The sequence below is a fragment of the Gracilinanus agilis genome, chromosome 2 (genome assembly GCF_016433145.1).
Source record: "Gracilinanus agilis isolate LMUSP501 chromosome 2, AgileGrace, whole genome shotgun sequence".
In the NCBI taxonomy this organism is placed as follows: Eukaryota; Metazoa; Chordata; class Mammalia; order Didelphimorphia; family Didelphidae; genus Gracilinanus; species Gracilinanus agilis.
This window is the reverse complement of record NC_058131.1, coordinates 510282570-510307974: the sequence shown is the minus strand read 5'-3', so window position 1 is coordinate 510307974 and position 25405 is coordinate 510282570. Positions and strand designations below refer to the sequence as shown.

At 36.9% G+C, this 25405-nt stretch overlaps 1 protein-coding gene across 1 annotated transcript in view; it reads left to right on the top strand.

Moving 5' to 3' along the window:
- Positions 1–25405, top strand: part of STXBP6 (syntaxin binding protein 6) — a 352448-nt gene that overhangs the window by 89605 nt on the left and 237438 nt on the right. The window contains exon 2 of the mRNA XM_044665046.1: positions 20038–20226. Within this exon, the coding sequence (XP_044520981.1) occupies positions 20073–20226 (154 nt within the window). The 5' untranslated portion in view covers positions 20038–20072. The remainder of the gene's footprint in view (positions 1–20037; positions 20227–25405) is intronic.

Sequence of the window (25405 nt, the reverse complement as noted above, 5' to 3'; positions counted from 1 at the left end):
CTATTATGAGATTTTTTGGTTTCTTTTAAAGCTAGAGTAATGACGTGGTCAGAGCAGTGTGTTAGGAAAGGTACACCAGCAGCTCTCTAAAGGTCTATAAAGACAAAATGAGGAAAAATGTTGTCCCTAAACAAAGGTCTCTGCTTTATTTCTTTGTTTTTGTCAAATGTCAACATTTGTTGATGCCAGTGAAATTTCCTGCTTGGAGGACTTGATTTTTCAGACTCCCTATGATTTGAAGTTAATTTGATTTCTCCCGTCTGGTCAGTGGTAAGCTAGTTGTATCTGTATTTTCTGCCTGTAGGAAATGTCTCATTTGATTCCTACTCCAACATTGTTGTGCAAGGACCTTCTGTGTGGTACAGATTCCCTGGTCATCCTGTCTCTGTTTCACTAGAAATTGAAAATGACCACCACTATTATTCCCATGTTCAGGAAACATGTACTTTTACATGTCTGCAGTTTCCATATTGACCTTTTGTCTCCTGGATGCATTTCAAGGATTGGAATCTTCCAACTCTTACCTAGATGGCCTGGATGAAGGAATGCCTGTGCTGATTTGATCAATCATCAAGCATTTATTTTTCATCTTTTATGTGCCAGGCACCAAATTAGGCCACAGAAGAAATTGTATCCTTCGTGGTAGCAAGGAACCTTCCATAGGCACTTGTTTGGATTGTTTTTCTGCTCATGGTCAATTTTTTGGGTATGGGACTACGGACTCTGAACCATTGGGACTGGGCTTGTTGTTTCCCTGCTATATTGCCTCTTTTACACATTTGCTCATTCCTTCTAATGGAAGCAAGGAATTCTCAGGAATATTTTTTTTCTTCTAAAATCCCTTGACTGAAGAATTCCTAAAGTTTTTTTTAATAAGTTTCTCCCCCACTTTTTTCACTTCCAGGCCCAGTTTTTGGGTGTAATGGGAATTCAAAGAATGTGGGAAAACTTTGAATTTTAGGTTCTAAATGATGAATTTGTTCACGTTTGCTGCTATATTATTTTCAATGTATTTTGTAAAAAATATCCACACTAAGCTCCTAGCTTTTCCTTCATAAAGCACTGCAATAGCTGGCTAGGTCAGGAGCTGTCTTCTAGAATTGGCTGATGGAAAGGGTCTGACATTGATTGACCAGGATTTGACTAGATTGGACATTAATCTGAATTCTTATGTGGGCCACAAGACTGACCTGGATTTGTAGGCTGGAGAAGGGGGCATTCTGAGCCAGCTACACCACGGATGTCTACTCATTCTTTTCACATTTACATTTACAGTGATTGGCAGCTATGTCTTAAATTGAGTCCTGATTTTCAAGGCATTCCCTTGTTTTGCCTCTGACCTGCATTGGGTTGCTTCTGGGACAGTCTCAAGGTGAACCTGTAGAAAGAGACTCTTCAGCTACCCAGCAAGATGCTGTGCAGCTGTGGGGAGAAATCAGGATAATTCAGGCATTTCTGAGAGCATTTTTAATAGAGCTCTGATTACAGATTGCAGGCACCTGGTGGTGTTTTGTACTGGGGCTGAAGGGTACAGTTCCAAAGACAAGAACTAGTCTTGACAGATCACTATTTTCAGACCCTGTTGTTTGCCACAGCCTGGAATAGGTACAGAAAATCATTGATGCCAGAATGCAGCTGATCCCAGGGGACAAAAAGAAGTTAGCATTTGTTTGGAGGAAACTTAGCCAATGCCAGCATCTTAATTCCTGGATCAATTGTCAACCACATGTGGGTTTGCAATTTTATGACAACTTGTATAGTGAGCATTCTCTTATAGATGGAACAAGGCACTCAAACTGATATTAAGAAATGTAATTGTTAATTTGGGTTCACCCCTGAGTCCTAGCTTGATCTGGACCAGAAATACTGTGTTCTCCCTGTGCTGTCCCAGGCTGTTTGATTGAGATAAATTCCTGCTCTATCCTACTTCCCTCAAAAGTAATCAAAAGGAAATAAAATGAGGATATCCAAGTGGCCTTTTTTAAAGCTTCAGATCTCCGGTCTTCATGTTAGGGGAATTTCAGGTATAGCCACACCTACTGACACCTTCCTTTCCAGTCTGACATTTAAAAAACAACTCTACCTTTCTATTGTCTACAAACACAAAGTAATATTAAATATTGCTTGGTGACAGTTTGACCATCCTGTTCTCTTTCTCCAGAATTCTTTGAGTGATTATTTTTGTAACATTCATATTATAGGTACCAAATTCTTCTTTGAAAAAGAATTGGATTTAAGGCTCAAGCATCTGGGCTCTCATCTCAGCTCTGCTGATAAGTGTCATTGTGACTCAGTACATTCTGTAAATTCTCTGAGCCCCTTGAAGAGGAGACCACTGCTAAGAAATTTCTCGTGTCTTCTTCTAGTTCCAAGATTAAGTAGATCCATTATTGTTAATAATTATAACATATCTTGTCTCCCTAACTAATTTGTAAAATCCTCGAAAGCAGGGTCTTAGATTTATAATTGGAAGGAATATGTCCAATTTCAGTCCAATTACCATATTTCACTGATAAAGAAACTGTTGTCATGAGAGGTGAGGTGACTTGGCATCTGCAGTTGGAATAGGTGGTACAATGGATAGAGTGCTGGAGTCACGAAGATCTCAGTTAAAATCTACTCCTAACAGTGTGACCCTGGGTAAGTCACTTAACTGCTATTCTCCTCAGTTTCCTCAACTGAAGATCATAATAGCCCCTATCTCCCAAGGCTTTTATAAGGATCAAATGAGATAATATTTGTAAGGCACTTAGCGCACCGCCTGGCATACAGTAAGTGCTTAAGACTTATTTCCTTCCCATTGTCCAAGGTTACAAAATAGCGAAGTGCCAGTGCTGTGATATGGCAACCAAAAAAGCAATTAGAATCTTGGGCTTAAGTAAAAGAGATGTAGCTTTTAAAAATAAGGAAGCAGTTGTACCAACATACTCCACCCTGGCCATCTGGATTATTTTGTTTAATCCTGGTTACCACAGTTCTAGAAGGACATTGATAACCTGGAGACCATGAAGAGAAGACTGCTATCTTGTTGAGGGTTCTTCAGTACCTAACATGAGGAATCAACTGAAGAATCTGAGGGTGTTCAACCCAGAGAAGAAAAGACTAAGAGAAGGGAATATGATAATATGTCTTCAAGTATTTGAAGGAAAATCCTATGGAATAGATATTTGACTTGGTATTAAGCCCCAGAGAGAAGAATCAGGAACAATGAGTAAAAATACAATGTGGGAAATTTGGGCTAAATTTTGGGAAAAAAAATCCAAGTAATTAAAAATATCTTTCAGTGGAATGAATTACTCCGGGAAGCAAGGAATTCCTCTCATTTGAAGTCTTTAATAATGGACTGGAAGACTGCTTGTCAGTGTGTTGTAGTCAGTATTTTTTATTGAGGTTGAGTTGGATTAGGTGGTTACTTAGGTTTTTCCTCAAACTTTCCTTCTAAAATTCTTTGATTCCATGGTTCTGGGACTGGAGACCAATTCTTCTATCTCCAAATCCATCACTTTTTCTTTTGCATTTCTCTTCTCTAATCCATTCCCCAAGTTGGTCTTCAAAAAGAAAATTCTTCAGAGAATCACAGAGTTTTGGAGTTAGAGGAGACCTTAACAGTCATTTAGAATAAGAAACTAAGATAAAGAAGATATAAAACAGTATAATGAAGATGGGAGGTTGAGGGCATAGCAGATTGAAGGAAAAGGTCTGGAAGCTATTTCTCTTTTCTTTAAGATAATAGAATAAGTAGAACAGCTAGTGGCTCTGTGTATAAAGAACCAAGCCTGGAGATGGGAGGGCCTAGGTTCAAAACTGGCCCCAGATACTTCCTAGCTGTGTGACCCTGGGCAAATCACTTAACCCCAATTAGCTAGTCCTTATCCCTCTTCTGCCTTGGAACTCATACTTAGCATTGATTCTAAGACAGTAGGTAACAGTTAAAAAAGAGAGAGATTAGAGTAAGTAGGAAGGAATAGCCTGAATAACAAAGATGGAAGGGTTATTTGGCTTAGAAGAAAAAGGGAGACTCCTTCTGTTAAAGGCATATGAAGAATAAGATTGGTCAAGATTTTAAAAAAACAGTCTCAGACTTGGAGGAGATTAGAGAGGCTACCCAGTTCATCCACCTCCAATGAGGAAAACCTCCCTACCTTATTATCACGTTTTTATTTCTGGAAGTTATAAGTCTTTCCATATAGTCCACAGATAGTATTAGTTGCTTTTTTGATACATCATACTACTGATTCAGAGTCATCTTTTTCTCTGGATGATGATGTTTGTTCAACTTCCAAAGGGAATATATCACTTCCAGAAGCAGCAATAGAGGAGAAGGGAGGTTGGAGGTCTTTCTCCCAAGTGGCCTCTCAAATCCTTTGGACAAGGTTAGTTATCATACAAGGGTGCCAACCAAGAAGGCAATGGCAGTATGGTGAAGAGGGCCCTTTAGGAGAACCAGTGAATGTGGTGTAAATGGGAGCCAAAAATGCATGTGGAAAATGGTGGAGATGGTGGAGGGTAAGTCAGCAGAGCAATTTCCCCTGATAAACAGCAGAAATCTCATAAATATGTGACTTTTCATATTTTTAGACTTTTCCAGTTTGGGGGAAAAAAAAACACCTCCCAGGAGATGTAGAAAAGAGTCTTATGGCAGCCATCCAAAAGTTCCCCAGGAGCAAACTCCAAACCAGTAGTAACAGAAAGTAATACGGTAAACAGCTGTTGTTCAACCTGGGTGGGCACTGTCTTGTTTGGGCATAAGGCTGATTCCTCAACACTGAAACACTAAACTCCAAACAGTTCCACCTAGAGAAATACAGTAGTCCCAGTCGAAATCTGAGCATCTTTGCTAATTAAACAGCACAGTAGGCCTACCCAGAGATAAATAAACAAGCTTTGCTAGAATTAGTGATTTTTAACAGTAGACTGATTTACTGCCATTTTAACTTCTCTACTTTTTTGGGTTTCCCAAGCAAACAAGGCTGACTGACCATTGACAAAATGTTTTGTCTTCTTAAAGTCTATGCCTCTCTACTGATACAACTTTTCATACTTCCCTCTCACTACCTTACTTTCAGCTGTCATTTAATTTGATGGATATTGGGATCTGCATTTTAGCTCCAACTTTTCTCTTAATTGTGGCTATGGTCAAATCATGCCCCCATCTCTAATTGGTGGTGGTTTGAAAGGGTTGACCTGCCTGTGTGACTTGGAACAAGTTACTAAATCTCTCTGTGGTGCAGTTAAAGTCTCAGTGGTAAAATGAGGTGGCCATACTAGATGATCCAATTTGTCTCCTGCATTTCCTTTTGTAACTTTCCCACTCAGCTCATGCCACTTACCTTCAAACTTGCTTCCTTCATTTTCTACAACTGATCTTGCCTCCTACTTTCAGCAAAATTACACATCAGAGATCGTTTGGCTACTTCCACTTATGATGTTCAGAACTGAATGGTCTGAAGGATTGTGCTGCTCTGGCTTATTGAAACAGGACTTCTGGGTACCTTTGCCACAGAGAAATTGGTTTCTCAGTTTTCTGGTATTATCTTTAATAAAGTCTTTTACCTAACTAAAGTAACTCAAACTTAAAGTCTTTGTAAAAGTCTTTTAAGTCATAATTAGAATGAATATTTGTCCAATGTGTCATAGAAGGTATTATTGTTCAGCTGTGGATAAACTAGGTAGCCTCTCTAATCTCCTCCAAGTCTGAGATTATGTTTTTTAAAATCTTGACTAATTTTATTCTTGATATGCCTTTCATAGAAGGGGTCTCCCTTTTACTTCTAGGCCAAATAACCCATCCATTTTTGTTCTTAAATTATTCCTTCCTACTTGCTCTAATCTCTCTCTTTTTTAACTCTTACCTTCTGTCTTAGAATCAATGCTAAATATGAGTTCCAAGGCAGAAGAGGGGTAAGGGCTAGCTAATTGGGGTTAAGTGATTTGCCCAGGGTCACACAGCTAGGAAGTATCTTGGGCCAGTTTTGAACCTAGGACTTCCCATCTCCAGGCTTGGTTCTTTATACACAGAGCCACTAGCTGTTCTACTTATTCTATTATCTTAAAGAAAAGAGAAATAGCTTCCAGACCTTTTCCTTCATTCTGTTATGCCCTCAAATTCCCATCTTCATAACCCTTTTGTATCTTCTATATCTTAGTTTCTTCATTTGAGGAACATAGTGAGTTGTACTTAATGGCTTCCAAGGTCCCTTCATGGGTATAAATCTCTGATCTTAGGATACATGAACTTTCCAGATTTAACTTTCTAGGTTCTAATTAAATTTGAGTTCATAGGCTTAAGGTTTTGTTCCTTTCAGGGATATTTATAGTGGGATATAAATTAGTCTGGAAGACCAAAAATGCCTAAATCTTAAAGAAAAAAAACCTTTAATGGTGGAACTCAAAGCAAGGTCACAGGTGTGGAATATATTTTGTAGTGGGGACCTTTTTCAGTGTCACTCTTACTACACATATAATATCAGGCTGACCCTTCTGGAGATAATTGCCAGTTGGTTTGAAATTCTTTGTTAGCAGTCTTATAAGTTATGTTGAATTTGCCATTGCATAAACTTTCTTGTTTTCAGAGAATTATCCCAAAAGGGACATTGAATCATGTCAGGATTCTTCTTTAATAGAAGTCATATTTTTAATGTGAAGGATTCAGTACTCATAATATAGCAGTGATAGCAGAGTATGAATACATTTCAGAAGAACATCCAAAGTGGTGCCATTCTCTAAATTATAGTAGGAAATCAAATCAAAAACATAAATTCAGTTTTTGTTAAAATTGAAAATGTTTTTGTTTGACTTTACTTGGCAAGAATCATAGAAATTAAAAAAAAAACACTCAACTTGGAAGTCAGAAAACCTCAGGTTTTAATTTTAGTTCTGATACTTGCTGACGGTATAATCTGGGGAAATTAATTTCACCTTTTTACATAGGGCTCAGTTTCCTCATCTGTAGCACAAGGGGATTAGATAAGTTGATATCCATCTTCAACTTTCATATTCTGTAGTTTGGTTCTGGAATTTTAGCATTGTTTCAGGTCTGAATTATTTTGCTACAAAGTTTTTATTTAAATTTTGTTAAATTTATTTTAAATTTAAATTTAACCTTTTTTGATTAATAAAAGTCTATTTTCTCTTCCTTTTACTCTATTTTCCCCTTTTGAAAAAGAATATAAGATTAAGAGAATAAATAAGCATTTAAATGTTATGCAGGAGATAGTTTTAAGTGATACACATTCTTTGGCCAACTTGAGTTGAGATATTGTTTCAAACTAAAATCTAAAAGCAAAGGGGAGGCCTGGGCAGCAATTCAATGATTTTCCTATTAAAAGGAAATCATTGGGGCAGTTAGGTGGCCCAGTGGAGTGAGAGCCAGGCCTAGAGAGGCAAAGAAGGCATAAAAAGCAGAAAACCTCCATCTTTTGAACCTTGGAGAAATAAAGGTTGACCCAACCTATTCTGACTATCAACCAGACATCCCAGGAAATGGAATGGAAAGTTCATGAAAAGTGAATAACTAGTTGAATAAACATACAATGAGGCAAAACAACTTCTCCCTTTGGCTATGTCCAAAAATATATGTCTCAGTATGCATTTCTGTCAGGAGGACAAGTATTTGCTATATATTAAAAAGACAAACAACAAAACACAACTTTCTACACATGACACGGATAAAAATAAATTAAGGGAGAAAAAGAGCAAGAAAGAAAGGAGGAGTGGAATAGAAAAGAAATAATGATGCTGGGGTTTGGGTCAAACAAGACTCACCATTTATCCCATTTTTATTTTACTTGTTTACTTCAGACCAAGTCCATGTTCCACACAGAACCAGTCCACTCAAGAATACTTATCTGAGACATTCTTTGACAAACATTTTTTTGCTATATGGTTCTCATTTAAGTACAGACATATATTGGCATGCTATTCTTTTGCTACTGATGCTGTCCACTGTTATAATCTCATCTTTAAAAAACAAAACAAAACAAAACAAAAGAATCCTTAACCTCTATCTTAGAATCAATATTGTGTATGGTTCTAAGGCAGAAGAGCAGTAAGGGCTAGACAGTGGTGGTGAAGTGACTTGCCCAGGGTCACTAATCTAGAAAGTGTCTGAGACCAGTTTTGAGCCTCCTGAGGCCTGGCTCTCAATCTACTGAGACACCCAGCTGCCCCCTTAATCTCCCTTTAAAAAAATCCTTACCTTCAGTCGTAGAACCAATACTGTGTTTTGGTTCTAAGGCAGAAGATTGGTAAGGGCTAGGCATTGAGGGCTAAGTGACTTGCCCAGGGTCACACAGCTGGGAAGTGTCTGAGGCCAGATTTGAACCCTGGACCTCCCATCTCTGTGCCTGGCTCTCAATTCACTGAGCCACTCAGCTGCCCCCTTAATCTCCTTTTAATAGGAAAATAATTTAATTGCTACCCAGGTCTCCCCTTTGCTTTTAGATTTGAGTTTGAAATGATGTCTCAACTCAAGCATAACCATCTCATTCACCAAAGAATGCATTACTTACACCTGTCTCCTGTGAAACATTTAAATGCTCATTTATTCTCCTTGATGGAAAGTGATCTTTCTCTCTGTTATGTGGCTGTTTGTAGATTTATACTTGCCTGTGCTGCCAATTTTAAATAATAAGTTCCCTGAGGGCAGGGATTTGGTTTTATTTATCTAATTGGCTGTTGGTGTCTGCAGTGCCTGAGGTACTTGATCAAGGCTGTAGGATGCCATCAAATTTACTTCCTTTCCAAGTTTGGCTTTTCCTGCCTTTGTTCATTTTAATGAGACTTGACTGTCCAGTAGACATTTTCTTACCTGCTCTTCCCTCAGGCTCTTTATGCCCATTGCTATAGCTTTGTCCAAAGCATTTGGGATTTTATACTTCAGGGCATGGGGATTGGTTTATGAGATACTTCAGAATGAGAATATATATATTTAAGTGCTTTTTCTCTAGGAGATAAACTCTTGAACTGTTATATTCCAAATTAATTCCAGTTTTCTCATTCCAGCTACTTTTTTTCTTTTTTAAGGATCCAGGCGAGTCTCTGTTGTTTTGACTTTAAAAGTTAGTATATCTTAAGCTGATTGACAGAAACCAGAATAAAATTTGCAAAAAGACACACTATAAAAAATGAATGTAAACACAAGTGTTTGTGCTTTGATTTAAAATATATAGGGGAAAGGCATACATACAGAGTATACAAACAGGGAAGACAGGAGATTAAAATAGTCTTATTTATAATTGAACAGAATGTGAGCTACTGGTTTTCTTTCCTTTTTAAAGTATCCTTTAGTTTATTTTAACATTAGTTAATGTTACCAAGAAGAAACTTCATCTCTTCCAGCACCAGTAGCATGATAGATGGAAAAACACTACCAGATCCAGCAGCTAGTAGCACAGTTTGGGCTGCTTTCTTCATACTTTGGGAGTTGATTTTAATTCCTTTGTCTTGGCTAATGTTATAGCAGAAATATCTCCCTTCTTGAGTTCATGTCATTATGACAGTAGAAACCTAGATTTCTGTTATTATGTTCAGGAATAGGTTCAGGCCTCAGAGAAAACCTGAACAATTATGAGGATTATGACAAGGCTTCTTATAGAAAAATTACATAAGAGCGTTGAAGAAATCATTGATTTATGTGTTTTAATCTCGTACATTCCTCTTAGGCCATAAAAGTTAAAGAGAAGGTAGCTATATAAATCTTTATGTCTATCAATATCATCAAAGTTGAACAAATTTAGTTAAAAAGAATCATAATTCTCTAAGAAATCAGATTTCATTAAACAAACTCAAGGTAAACTAAGTCAGGTTATGGAATAACTACATTTAGCGGATTCACAGATTAAGGAAAAGGAGAAAGAGAAGTGTGTATGGGATGGAATTAAATGTTGCCATCAACAAGTTGAGGTTTTTCTGATCTAGGGAATGCTTAAAGCTCTTTTATAACCCTTGGGGCAGGTTTTGGTCAGGTGGTATTAATATTAATAAAAAGATACAGGAAGAAGAAAAGGAAATCAGAACTTCTCATAACATTAGCAATGCTACTGGGAGGCATCGTTACATCAGAGATGACCAGAAGTCCACCACCACATCAGCCTCTTTCTCTTTTCTAGAGTTATCTTTCCAAGCCATCTTCTGCCTCTTTCAGTGACTTCTGGCCAGTCTGTTTGGAAGATATGCTTTCTTACAGCTACCAGTTTCACAACAACTACAGATATCATCTGTACCTTCTACAGGAAACAATTCCTGGCTTGATTTGTTGAAAGGAACAAGCTTTGTCTAAGGAATCTGGCAGGTCAGCAGCTTCAGTGACCTTCAAGTGACATGTAATATAAATGAGATCCTTGGCTTCTCTTGAAAACTTAAAAGCATCAATTATAAACCAGAGGGTCTGTGTCTTGTACCTTAGAGAGATAAAGGTTAACCCAACATTTTCTATCAACCCGAAACCCCTGAAAATCAATACTTTGAAATCAAATCAGTCACATTTTGTCTCCCTATCATAGGAAGAGTTATAGCTGGGAAGTTTGTGAAAGAGGTCATACCTCATTTTATTTTTATTGCACTTCACAGATATTGTATTTTTAATAAATTGAAGGTAACTCTGAGTCAAATCTATCAGTATCATGTGCTCACATCATGCCTGTATTACATTTTGATAATTTTTTCAACATTTCAAACTTTATCATCATTATTATTATATCTGCTATGGTAATCTGTGATCAGTGATCTTTGATGTTCCTATTTTGTAGTTGTTTGGGGGAACCATAAACTGTGCCCATATAACATGGCAAACTTAGTTGATAAATGCTGTGTGTGTTCTAACTTTTTTTCTTTTTTAAGGATCCAGGCGAGTCTCTGTTGTTTTGACTGCCCCATTAACTGGTGGTTTCCATCTCTTTCCCTCTCCTTGGGTCCCTCTATTTCCTGAGAAATAACAATATTGAAATTGGGTCAAATAATAACACTAGAAAGGCTTCTAAGTGTTCAGGTGAAAAGGAAGAGTCAATCCATGTGGCAGATTTCACTGTTGTATTATTTTAAGAAATTGCCACAGCCACCTCAGCTTTCTACAACAACCACCCTGATCAGTCACCAACTCTCAACATCGAGGCAAAATCCTCCACTGGTAGCAAAAAGATTATGCCTTCCTGTAGACTCCGAGGATTGTTAGCATTTTTTAGCAATAAAGTATTTTTAGGTAAGGATGTTCATTTTTTGGACATAATACTATCGCATATTTTCTAGGACCACAGTTTAGTGTACACATAACTTTTATATGTGCAGAGAAATTTAAAAAAATCTTGTGACTTGCTTTATTAAGATATTCCCTTTATTGTAGTGTCTGGAAATCACCCAGCTATATTTCCCAAGGGAGGCTTCTGTCCTAAAGAGGGGAAGAACCTAATGGCTTATCACCTGTTTTTATAAGGCCTAGAAGCCAAGAATAGTTTTTACTTTAGAAAGTAAAGTGGTATTGTATTTTAAAGTGTAATAAACATTTTTAGCTTGCTGTTCTCACATAAACTGTTCACAGTAGGATATGGCTCCTGGGTATTAGTATGATGACCTCTGTTAGAGGAAATGGCAAGAGAATGGTTGCAATTTGGGTACTGATGGACTATAAGTAAGGGAAAGGCAAGAACTGAGAATGATAGTTTTAGACTTTTGTGAGTGTAAGAAATAAGGAAGTTAGGAAGAAAAAGGGTGGATTTAAGGCAAAAAATAGGAAGCTAATGAGTTCCATTTTGGACATGTTGATTTTGAGATGTCAATGCCCTTTGGGACATTGCATTCACCCAACAGTTGGAGATAGAAGACCAGGAGCTCCGAAGTTAAATGAGGGTTGTATAATATAGATTTGTAGAAAAGAATCATAGCATTTACTGGATGGCTACACTAGTCTGAGAGTCAAACACTTAGGATTTTAGAGCTTCACATCATCTTTAGATCATTATAAATAGTGTAAAATCAGAAAATTGAGGTTCACAGAAAGCAAATAGCTTATCCAAAATCCCAAAGCTAATTAGTGGTAGAACTAGGACTAAAACCGTAACATTTAAAGAAATTCAGCACTATCAGGTTACTTTTATAGGAGGGTGGTTGCTTTCGAAAAAAAAAATATATATATATATATAAATTTAATTTTTTTGAGGAACAATATAACAGAATAATTGGTTTAGCTTGCTAGAGGAGATCGAGAATTGGAATAGGATCTCTCTTTTCGTGACGTTTACATCCAGTAGACGTGAGTTGTCGTCTAGTTGTATTGATTTGGGTGTCCCCTTCCTAGATGCAGATTAATTTTCATTTATGCTCTCTTACCATCTTTATATGCTTTTATCCTGAGAACATACTTGCTGTATTGGAGGTCTTCTCCTGGGTCACTTGTTTCACTGGCACTGGTGTAATACATCTTTTACTCCACATTCTAGCTACATGCTTTGGTCACCTCTTTCTCTGGTCTCTCACTTTGTGTGGAAAAGCTTGAATTCCCTGGACTGGTTCTTTCTGGGCAGCTGTAGTCCCTACAACCCTAGCTTCAGGCTCAGTTGTATTTTTTGGCTGAGATACTGCTTCATTCTTTTAGAAAGAGCCAAGGCCTGAGTGTAGAATAAGCAAATGCCTTCTCTAGGGTCTCAGCTTGGAGGCTTGCCACATGCTATTTAGGAAGTAGGGAGGCAGAAGTCTACCCTTTCCTTTTGACCAGTTTTCCTGGCATAGGACTGGAGCTGTTTGGTGGGTGATCTCCCTGGAACTTATGGTGATTGCCTGGTATGTTTCCCAAATCTTCATTTCTATAGGCTAAGATGTAACCAGGCAATGGTTATTTGTTGAACAATCACCAAATAGCTTGGAGTATAGGGTTCCTCAGTTAAAAAAAAAATCCAAGTCTCTCTTGTGGGTCCCTGCAGATGAGTAGGTTGGGGTGGTGGTGATGCTATTCTGGAAGCAAGTTCATTGTCTCTTCTGGCTGCTTATCTGTTTTCTTAAACTTTTTATGATATAAATTAGCCAAAACCTCACATTTTTTACAAGATGCTAACAAAACTCAAAAGTTTTGTATCCTTTGAAAAGTGCAAAGTGATTTAATGAAATTTGAAAAAGATCTACTTTTAACCCTTTTACAGATGCAAATGCAAGCTAAGTGGGAGGAACCATTATATGTCATTGTTTCTTGTCCCTTCATCCTGCAAATTTGCCAGGTGTAAATGTGATCTTAATAGAATAGGCTCTTGTATCATTGTCTCTGACATTGTGTCTTCAACCTGTATACTGACCAATCCCTATTCTCAAGGAACTATACCTTCTCATAGGCAATTAAGCTGGTTGAAAATTTAAAAAAAGTTTGCTTTAGTAAAATTTCTCAAAATGAAGTTAACTGGTCCATGATTATGTCATTGTTTTTTTAAATGAGAAACTAGAAAATTTACTTTGATTTTGATTGCATAAGAACGGTACCACCAGCCAAAGACCCTGTGTTGGTGTTGATCCAAGAAACATTTCTATATTTTTGTTTAAGAGGCTTCTTGGCAGTGGTGGTGGCAGTGGTGGCGGGGCAGCTGGGTGGTTCAATGGATAGAGAGCTAGGCATGGAGACAGGAGGGTCCTGGGTTCAAAGGTGACCTTGGACACTTCCTAGCTGTATGACCCTGGGCAAGTCACTTGACAGCAATTGCCTAGGCTTTACTGCTCCTCTGCTATGGATCTAATATTTTGTATAGATTTTAAGACCAAAGGCAAGATTAAAAAAAAAAAAGAAAGACTTTTCATTTATCTAATAGTGCTCTCATAACACTGAGAATTCATGCGGCTTCAAATTCACTCATGCATACATAGATACATTCTTTATATGCTAAGTACCTTACACATTCTGTATTCTAGATACCTTATGAATGTTAATCATATTTAGGTCTCCCAAGTCATCAGTGGAGGATGATCTGCTTTGATAGAGGGAATTATCCACACTAAAGGAACCACAGATACTTCATATGTGACCAAATATTTTCTCCTTCCTTCCTTCCTTCCTTCTTTCCTTCCTTCCTTCCTTCCTTCCTTCCTTCCTTCCTTCCTTCCTTCCTTTCTTCCTTCCTTCCTTCCTTCCTTCCTTCCTTCCTTCCTTCCTTCCTTCCTTCCTTTTTTCCTTGCAATTCTCTTGGAAAACTCAATGCATTTATTGAGTACTAATTAATCCCAATAAAATTCAGACTTAAAAACTGGTAAATTATGTGTCAATACTTCACATTACCTAAAAGGTTGTTTAGGTTGCAGAATGATTCACAACAGATTTTCTTATCAATCACAAACAACTGTCTTAACAGCTTTAATATTATTTGATTTATATACTTTTCAGAACACATCTAATACATAGAAGGAAATACAATTACATTCTTATTTTTGTACTGCAAATATATTGTGGAATGACTGGGAGGGGAATAGTTTCGAATAGAGTTTTGACTCAAAGAATGCCCCCATCTGGTGTAGCTTTTCATGGGGATCATAAGTAGTCTTTTTTTTTAACATTCTCTTTTTGCCTTAGTATTCTAATTCTAAGACAGAAGGGCAAGGGCTAAGCAGTTGGAGTTAAATGACTTGCTCTGGGTTACACTGCTAGCAAGTGTCTGAGGCTAGCTTTTCATGGAGAGTGTGAGTAAAGTTTTTTTTTTTTTTAAAACTTTTAACTTCTATTTTAGTGTCAATTTGAAGACAGAAATGCAAGGGCTAGGCAACTGGAGTTAAAGACTTGCCCAGGGTTCTATAGTTAGGAAGTGTCTGAGGCCACATGTGAACCCAGGTCCTCCTGACTTCAAGTGGCCAAATATTTTCACAGAAATTTTTTTACTTTGGTTCCTACAACTGTAAAAATGATATCAAGTATCAGGCTTCCTACTTGTCCAGGGAATCAATAGCATCTTTATATAGAGTAGAGAGACTGCTAGGAAATTGTTAAGCCCCAATTCTGAGTAACTTCTGAACCTTAAACAATTATGTTGCAGTCATTTGGTTTCTGTCAGGCAAAATTCTGCCATCAGGTTAACAAAGGCTGCAGCTGACTTCACTTAGAAGACATAGTGTACTTTATAAATTGGATTGAACAGCATAATAGCCATGCCCTCTGATAGAGGAGCCCAGCATTCATATAGTCACTCCTTTAGGTTGATTGTACTGCATCCTGAGGTCACCTTACCTTCCTCTGCTCTTGCCTCTTCTTATTGGTTCCTACCTGTTACCTGGGAATTGATGATTAACTATCCATTGGTTTATACAAGTAAGTAGAAGAATGAATGTGGGATCTAACAGAACCATTGAATTGACTCTAAAAAGGCTTTGGAGTTATAGGTGAGAAATAATCCAGTTTTGGTAAATCATGTTGGACTTTACAGTTCTTAGGATTTTAATTATCTAAATACAATTAGACTGTGAGGCTGGTTGTGGTCATTCTCCAGTTTATATGCTTCCAAGTTTGTTGTTAACTTCATCTTTGAGTTTATCCTTCTTATTCCACAGTACTGTGATACTAATTAGTAATCATAAGCTAAGATTACTTTTTGCCCATTTCTGAAAAGAAAATTCACATTCCCCAGATTCTTGTCCAGAGTGCTTATCTCTTGTCCCCATTCGCTCCCCTTTCCACTTTGGCAGATATCACCATGTAAAGTTTTCTAATCCTATGACAACGATTTCACAAAAATGTGTCCTGGAATGGGAAGGCAGGATGTAGGACAAAGTTAAGGCAGTAGGGAAGCAGTCAGAAATTATTTAATCAGGTTGAGTATATTCTTATCCACTTGCTTCCTTTATCATTATTTTGTTGTTGTTTTTTATATTGCTGCCAGGACAGATTGAAGCTGTTGTAGCTTGTCTCTGTCTTTCTTAGAGTTTGTGGAAGTCTGGTGACATACAGATGTGATGAGCATGATGAGGATTGTTGTTATTTTTATTATTTATAGTGCTCAAGCTACATGATAACTTCTGTATTTAGAAAAGTACTTAAATGGTTTCTGGAGGAGAAAAAATATTTAGTGACTCCTATGAAATAATTTGAATTGATCTAATCAAGTTTCTCTGCTTTCTTTCTGTCAACATGAAGGATTCACTGACAGTGACGTAGATCATTTAGTATCTTAATTGGAACTTTGTAATATGTAATGGTGTATGCCATGGCTATCTCTGTGTCTGCCCTCACTGCTAGATTGTAGGCTTCCTAAGGGCAGAGAACACATCTTTTCACACTTAAATCCATCTCTTTCAGTGCTTTGCATTAATCTTTGTTAATGAAAGAATTGATTCAGGGTACTGGTACAGAAGCATGGGAACTGATTTAGTTTAGTTTAGTTTAGTTATTTTTTCCCTTAATATTTTGGTTCTAAGGCAGAAGAGTATGGCAAGGGGTATTAAGTGACTTGTCCAGGGTCTCACAGGCAAGAAGTTTCTGAGGTCAGATTTGAACCCAGGACCTCCTGACTCAATCCACTGAGCACCCAGCTGCCACTCTGATTTAGTTTTGAAGAGAGACTGTGAAACCTCTCTGCTCCGGATCTCTTTCCTAATCCACACTTACAATCATTCCACTTTTGGGGCTGAGACTTTTCCTGCTTCTTTACCCTTTAGATCTCAGTGAAAGATTCTCTTTTTTGCACAATATTCTTTTATAAGCCCAATAAGCTATTGCAGAACATATATTAGATAGCTTTACTCTTAGAGGGTCAGCCTTATTACTTATTGGTTACAGTTTTCAGAAAATTGTGCCAAAGAACATGCCCCTATATATGATTTCAATTTATTCTCATAAGCTAATAGAGTAGTGAATTAGAAATCATGATTCTTGAATTTAGACAGCTAAGTGGTTAGTTGATGAGAGACTTTGCAGTCAGGAGGACCTGAGTTCAAGTCCAGTGTCAGATACTTACTAGCATTGTGACAAGAGGCAAGATATTTAAACCTCTTTCTGCCTCAGTTTTCTCATCTCTAAAATGAGAATAATAATATCACCTACCTTTAAGAGTGGTAGTGAGGATAAAATGGGATAATATGTTAAATGCTTCATAAACCTTAAAGAGTTATATAAATGTTTCTTGTTAGACATTCATGTCCAACCCTTTATGACCCCATTTAGGGTTTTCTTGGCAAAGATAATGGGGTGGTTTGCCATTTCCTCATTCAGCTCATTTTACTGATGAGGAAACTAAATTAAACAGCATTAACTGATTTGCCCAAGGTCACAGAGCCAGTAAATGTCTGAGGCAGGACTTGAACTCGGACCTTCCTGACTCCAGCTTCATTACTCTATCCACTGTGCAACCTTATACAGATGTTAGCTATTGGCTTTTTACTGTCATCACTAAGTCATAAGGAAAGTCTTAAATTATGGGGTTAGAATTCTAATTGACCTTCAGTGAAGTAAAAATAAAGAGATCGAGGCAAATTGGGTAGCACAAGTAAAGGATGAAAAACAAAATTAAGTAATATGAGATTTGGCTTTCCCTGTTCTAGTCCAACAGGGAGAAAAAAATTAAATTCTTACTAAATGTAAGCAATGAAGTGCTTTTCTTTAAAAATAAATACAGACAACATGTTTTACACAAATGGAGTCAGATCCAACTAATTGGGAGAAATATTAATTGTTCATTGATAAGTAGAGCCAACATATTTAAAATGGCAATCCTATCTAAACTACTTATTCAATGCCGCCAATCAGATTACCAAGAAATTGTCTTATTGTGCTAGGAAAAACAATAAAAAAATTCAGTTAGAAAAACAAAAGGTTAAGAATGTCAAAAGAATTAATAAAAAATATAAAGGAAGAATGTTTAACACCACCAGATTTCAAACTGTAAAATAAAGCAGTAATTATCAAAACTATCTGGTACTGGCTAAGAAATAGAAAGGCAGATCAGTGGAACAGAACAGCAGTAACCTTGTTTTTGATAAAAGTATAGATCCAGGCCATTGGGATAAGAAATCACTATTTGGTAAAAATTGCTGGGAAAAATGGAAAATAGTTTGGCTAGACGTAGACCTATAGCTTATACTATTCACTAAGAGAAGATCAAAATGGATACAAAATCTAGATGTTAAAGGAGAGAAAACAAGGGAGTCTAGAAGAAAAAGGCTATGCTGCTTTATATGTTAGCATTAAAAATTAGGGTATTTGGGGGGGATAGATTAAAGTCATAAATATTTAGCACCATCAAGGGAAGGCGATAGAATGATTAAATTCATGGTCTTTCAACTCAGAAATAGTTTAGTTTCTTATTTTTTAAGCACCTACTCTGTTCTGGGCTTGCCATTTAGTAAGAAAATAACATGATCTCTGTCCTGAAGAAGTAATATATTCTCATGAATATGTGACGTCCATAGGGAAGTACAGTATATGTGGTTTATAGTGTGACAGGAGAAAAGGTGAAATACTATGTATTCTAAAAATTTTGAGAAGACAAGAACACTTATTTTTAAAAATTTCTTGATACATTTTCTTTTGATAGAAGAGTCACTTCAGAGCATAGACTTTTAGATTTAGAGGTGGAAGGGGCCTCATAGATTATCTTGTCTAACTCTCATTTAATAGATAAGAAAACTGAATAAGTGGTGACTACTTCTTAGAGTATAACACGAATACTGGCAGAGCTGAGATTTGAACCCTGGTCCTATGACTTCAAATCTAAGATTCCACAGTGATACACTGACTTCCCTTCATACACCCAAATAAAGTCCTTTATAAAATATGTTCCCTACACTATGAATTTATCAACTGGCACAAAGGTGATGCAGTGGGAAGAGGATGGGTTGGACTTGGAGTCAGAAAGTTCAAATACTCTCTCAGGTATTTACTAGCTGTATGACTTTGGGCAAACAAATCACTTAATTCTCTCTGCCTCAGTTTTCTTATGATTGTTGTCAAGACCAAATAGCATATTTAAAGTTCTTTGCAATTTTTGGGGGGGCCAGGTATATTTCATTTTAATTGGGGATAGGGTGAGGGTGGGAAGAAATGTTAGCTAGCTATTCATCAGTTGTTAAAAGAAAAGAGGAATATCTTTTAATTGAGAATATAATGGTAATGTTAATTTTTATTTGCCCAGAATCTTGTTTCAGAAAAATAGTTTTAGCTGTGATGCTAAAGGAAGACTTAATGCATGCAAACTGGCAAATTCTCATTATAGGTAAAATAGAGAGACTTAAATGGCAATTTAAAAAGAGTTGTAGAGGATTTGCAAGGAACTCTCTGACTTTAAGGATTCTTGGGTGCTGGAAGACGGTTCTCTGTTGGGGCCTATCGAACTTTTTCCCTTATTGGTTATGGGATGGAAAAGACATTATCCAGCATGAAAGAGCCCTGGACTTGGCATTGTACCTGCTACTTAATATATTGGCTCTGTCTCTGCATATGTGACCTTGGATTAACATCCTTGGGCTTCAGTTTTCTGCATAATTAAGATGTTGGACTAGCTACCTTATAAGTCCTTTTAAGCTGTAGATCTATGATTCTATGGTTCTCAGATTGAGGGGATTTATTAATAAACTATGAAGCACTATGGAGTCGTTAATTTCTCTCAGCAAAGATATTTGGGAAGATATACCTAATTTTTTCTGGTCAAAATTAAGTTAAAGACCATGCCCCACTTTTTTAAAAACCCTTACCTTCCATCTTAGAATCAAAACTGCGTATTGGCTCCAAGGCAGGAGAGTGGTAAGGGTCAAGCATTTGAGGTTAAGTGATTTGCCCAGTTACACAACTAGGAAATGGCTAAGGTCAGATTTTAACCCAGGATCTCTCATTTCCAGGTCTGGCTTTCTATCCACTGAGCCACCTAGCTGCCCCAGGAAATGCCCTTTTAATGAAGACATAATTCATTATAGAGAATGGGTTTAACCTGGAAATTGAAACTTATTTTATGATAAAATCAACCTGCTATTTATTTTACTTATTCATATAGCATTACTTTTAATACTACATAGAACTGTGGTATCTTATAGTTTCCTGATAGGGGATTCTTATAATAACATTAACTCCTATGCTCTTTATGAATTTTGCTTTAGAGAAATTACTGGGCACCTTCCATCTCTGATCTACAATGAGTGCCAAATCTGCAATCAGCAAAGAAATTTTTGCACCCCTTGATGAGCGAATGCTGGGAGCTGTCCAAGTCAAGCGGAGGACAAAGAAAAAGATTCCTTTCCTAGCAACTGGGGGTCAGGGTGAATATCTAACCTACATCTGCCTATCAGGTAAGGAGAAAAAAAATGATCCTCAACTTAAATAACTTTTACACTTTAAAAGTGGTTAATTCTCAGTTATGCAGAGCCTAATTGGCTAATCTGTATATAAAATTCTTGTCCTTTGTCTCTCTAATTTCCTGCTCCTATGCCTTTGTTTGGTCTTGCTCCTACAGTGGCAATGGTATAAACCATGAGAAGAGGTGAAATTTTATTTTGAAAACTGGGCTAAGGGTTTTTAGGGAGATTGGGGATTAATATGATCATGGAATACTTTTTGTTCAGTACCTCAGATAATGAAGATTTTACCCCTAGCTTTTGTTTTTTTACTTTATAATTATTTCTGGTTATCTGGATAGTGTTCACTGTTGGTGGCATGATGTGCAACTTTCATTTGTATAACTGGTGCAGATAAGCAGTGATGGGTTATATCACAAAATGAATCCTGGCACCTTTTGGGATGGGAGAATGTTGACAAGGCTCCCAGCTCATTTCTTTGTTTCATAGCAGGTGACATGTCAGGCAGATACATCTCTTTTATTAAGTTCCCTTCAAGCTTTGTTTTCTTTTTCTGGTTGGGACCGTGAGGGATAGATGCTGGATTTACTCTAGATTCATAACTCAATTTTTTAAATATAAATTAAAACGAGACTTTCCATAAGATGATAGGAATTCTTATCTGACCTCTGGTGCATATGGAAACAACATATCTGAGACTATTGCTTTGGACATATTTGAATTGGCTATACCTTTTTTTTAAAAACACCCTTTACCTTCCATCTTGGAATCAATACTGTGCATTGGTTCTAAAGCAGAAGTGTGGTAAAGGCTAGGCAATGGGGATTAAGTGACTTGTCAAGGGTCTCATAGCTAGGAAGTGCCTGAGGTCAGATTTGAACCCAGGACTTTTCATCTCTGGTCCTGACTCTATACACTGAGCCATCTAGTTGCTCCCTGCCCATACCTTTAAAAAGTAACCCATTTCCAATTCTTTCTGTTATTCATTGTGAGTGATTTCTTTCCTTTTCCTGTTTTGAGTCTTTATTCCACCCCACCCCCCTTTTCATCAACATATTAGACATGAATATTTAATAGAAATATATCTTAGGGAGGTGGTGCTTTTTCCTTTCTCCCCCTGACCTGTGTTTCCTAGAGGAAACATAATTGCACAAGCATGACTATATATTATTCTTAAAAAAAAAGTATTTTAAGCTTGGTCAGACTCAGACCAGTCTGATAGTTTAGGTTTGAGATTGGAACAAAATGGGGAATAAGTAAAACATCTAAAAGTAAGATAAAGTCGTTTTCTTGGCAATAACTGAGAAAGGATAATCAGCAAGGTTACAGCATCGATTCAGGTGGGAATAGTTTCCTTCTTTCTTTATTGGCTTTACTGGGCTGCCAGTCAGAAAGCTGAGGGAGGAGCTGCTCACTGCCTTGAACGTAGGTAGTGGGAAGCTGCATACTTGGCTTAAGTCTCAGTCTTCTGAGCTGAATCGATCGTAATGAAAGTAGTCTAGCTGTGTAGAAGACATTGCTCCTATCACAAAAGGGGATATGTGACTTAGAACTTGGTGGAACCTTAGAAATCATCTAATTTAACCCTCTTCACTTTACAGATGAGGACACTGAAGCCTCAAATTGTGAAGTGGCTTATTTTGGTAAGGGAGGAATCGTAGAGGTAGAAGATGGGAAGCTGGAAGGCTCAGTGAATAGAGTGCTCGGCCTGGACTTAGGAATCCTCGAGTTCAAATCCATCCTCAGACACTTACTAGCTGTGTGACTGGGCAAATCACGTAACTTCTATTCCTCTTGAGAAAGAAATCACAAACCACTCAACTATCCTTGCCAAGAAAACCCAATAATATTGGCTTTCAGTGGTCCATGAGGTCACAAAGAATTTAGTCACAAAGACTAAAGAACCAGAAGAAGTAATGGATGTACAACAATGCCAAGGAACAAAAAACCAAACCAAACCAAACAAAAAAAGGACTAAAATGAGCACCTTTCTATATCATACTCAGTTAGACTAGATAACTTTTGAGACTTCTTCCATTTTTCACATTCTTTGATTCTATCACTTGCCCAAGGCCACACAGGTAGTGAGTTTCACAGTCATAATTTGGTAGGAAGTCATCTTATTCTAAATTAGGTGTTCTTTAGCTATATTGCACTGCCTTAAAAGCATAGCCACCTACTGCGACTGGTTTTTTTTTTTTATGGATTTTTAATCTTTTGTTTTAGAAAATAAAAACGAGCGAGATTGCTGATTGATCTCAGACCATACATGCCTTCCTTTCAAATATTAGATAATAATACTCACTTATTTGCATAGTGCTTTTCAGTTTCAAAGTAGGTACATGTTTATTCTCATTTAAAGCCCGTAAGGAACCACCCCTGTCTTATAGACAAGGAATTAGAATACCCTGAACATTGAGATATGAGTACTAATATATTATTATGTGATTAAGGGACATTTGAGTGTTAATAAGGTAAAAGCCATAGATGGCTAAGTATAGTAGCTAGAGAGCCAGCCTTTGAAAATGAGAAGATCTGGGTTCAAGTCTTGCTTTTATTTTTTGTTGTTGGGGCAAGTCACTTGTTTTCTGAGTGTCCCTGGTAACTGTAATACCATAAGAAACAGAGTTATCTTTGATCTGCAGCAGAGGAGTGGGTTTCTATTCTCTTAATAAGGTTTAGGACTTATTACCAGTCATACTCTTCTATTAACCATATCAAAAAAAAAAACAACTGGGGGTTAAATGACAGAAGATACTAGGCATATATATTTATACCTTCAGTTGCTCATTGATAAAAAGAGAGTCTCCATATATACGAACATATGTAAAGCAATAGTTTTTAGGTTAGCAAACAACTGGAAACAAAGTGAATGCCAGTTTATCAGGGAATGGCTAGACGAATGATGATATACCAATTTACTGGAATATCACTGTGCTGTAAAAAAATGAAAAGTATGAGTACAAGGAAGCATGGAAAGACTTAAATGAACTGACATGAATTGATGTAAGTAGAACCAAAAAAAAATATACATAATAACAGCATTGTAAATGGAAACAAGTGTCACCTGAAATGTTGCAAAATTATAAAGTACAAATAGAGTCCCAGAGGAGAAATAGGAGAAATCACTTCCTCCCACTGCCCATCAGACTTCTTTGCACAAGTGGAGGGTTTTGCAGATGTGAAACATTGCATATATTTTTAGATTTTTTCAATATAGATTAAATATGATTTTTTTCTTGTCCTCTTTAAAATTAAAAAAAAACAATTCTATGTTATATGGGCTAGCTGTCTCAGGAGGAAGCATGAGGAAAGATATAGGGTAAAATTTAAGTGATGTAAAACTAAAAGAAATTAGTTAAAAACCTTATTTAAAAGAAACAACAGACTGCTTTTCTGGGAACAATCTCATAAGACCTTGTAATTAATTAATTAATGAGAATAAGGTCTTGCAAAAATGCTTGTATTTTCTTTTTTTTAGGATTTCCTGTATTGATATGAGAAAATTTAATTAAGTTGAAGAATAATTTGATTTGTTATTGAGTTGAATCTGAGACTATGGTATTTTGCCAATGCTCACCCTTGGACATAAAAAGATTTCTATGGTTGATCATTTTTACTATATTCTATTTTGTGTTGTCCATTTTTTTAGGAGGGAGCATTGGTCAGAGAAAAGACGACTTTTTTTGTCCAAAAGCTAAGTATTCTTCACTTGGCATATGTAACAGAGCAGTTTTGCTTAGATTTTGGCTATTCATTATTGTCTACCTATTTCTGTCTTGTCATCTGCAGGAGTGATAGGGAGATTCTGACAACCTAATCTCTGTGAGATAGCATAACCATTTTCCCTGCAGTCAAGGATAATGACCTGGGAAGAAGAAAAGCTGGGTTATGGAGAGCGAGGCATCTTCTACAAATACCTATCAGCTTCAAGCTTAAAGTCTGAAACTTCGAGCTGTGCTTTTCTACTGCCTTCTGATTAAGGAGAATCCTTTGTTCTGAATGACTCTTACGACTTGACTGTTTTAAGTTGTGTAAGGATGGATTGTTGAAATAGATCTGACATTTAGGTAGATAGCATAACTGAAGGGGAGGATGGGGAACTGGGTGAGATTGACACCCAAGTCTCTCCAATTCTGATTTATTTTTTAATTGAGAGGGAAGAATAAGGAAGCATCATTCATAGTTTGTATTATTTTCATGATTTGAGTTCAACCAAGGAAGTGATAGCAGTTTGTGGAGCCCACTTGCTGCTCAAAGACATGTCAGTCTCATCCTAGATGATGTTTTCCAAAGCCAAATTCAGTCTCCTCTCTTCCTCTTGTGGCTGTTATTGTCTTTCCATCCCAGAAAGGAATATAGCAGTAGTGTAGTTTTATTTAAGGGACCAGGGAGAATTTTATGTTCTTTTATTCTGATTATATGGGGGTTTCCATTTTTTTCTTTTTAAATACAAATTTCCCTCACCTATGCCCACCTTCCCACTCCAGACCTTTGAATTAGACTGATGTTCTCCAGGCTGAAATAGCAGAGGCAGATGTCAAGCAAAAGCATGGTCTGAAATGATACTATCCCCTTCAGTCTCCTCTGGGCAGTTGTGAATATGATGGTGAAGATGACCAGCTTATTTCTGATGGGGTTGATTAAGAATCGTCATTTTATTTTGAACCCATGGAAATGATACACTTTAGAGCTTGAAGAGATTTTTAATTGAACCTCTGTATTTTACAAATGAGGAAATTAAGGCCCAGAGAAGTTGAAGTATTTAAATCATCTCTAAATTCAGTGAAGTCATGTTTTTGTTTTTTAAACTGACTTCAGAGTAGTGATCTAAAAAGATTTTTGATTTACTCTACAGAGAGAGTACAAAGTGAAGTATTAAAGTACACACTTTATATATTCCAAACATTTTAATAGACTTTTCCCCACAGATAAATGTGCTATTTTGAGTTTTTTAATTTGTTTCTTCATTCTTTGTGGGTTTTGACCCTTAACCTAGTAGAATTCCTATCCTAAGGAATAAAAAAAAATTCCCTTATGACCACGATGCTTATTAAATGTTGAAATGAGTTGCCTAGGAAGTCATTAAATGTCTTTAAGCAGAGAGGGAGAGAGAGAGAGAGAGAGAGAGAGAGAGAGAGAGAGAGAGAGAGAGAGAGAGAGAGAGAGAGAG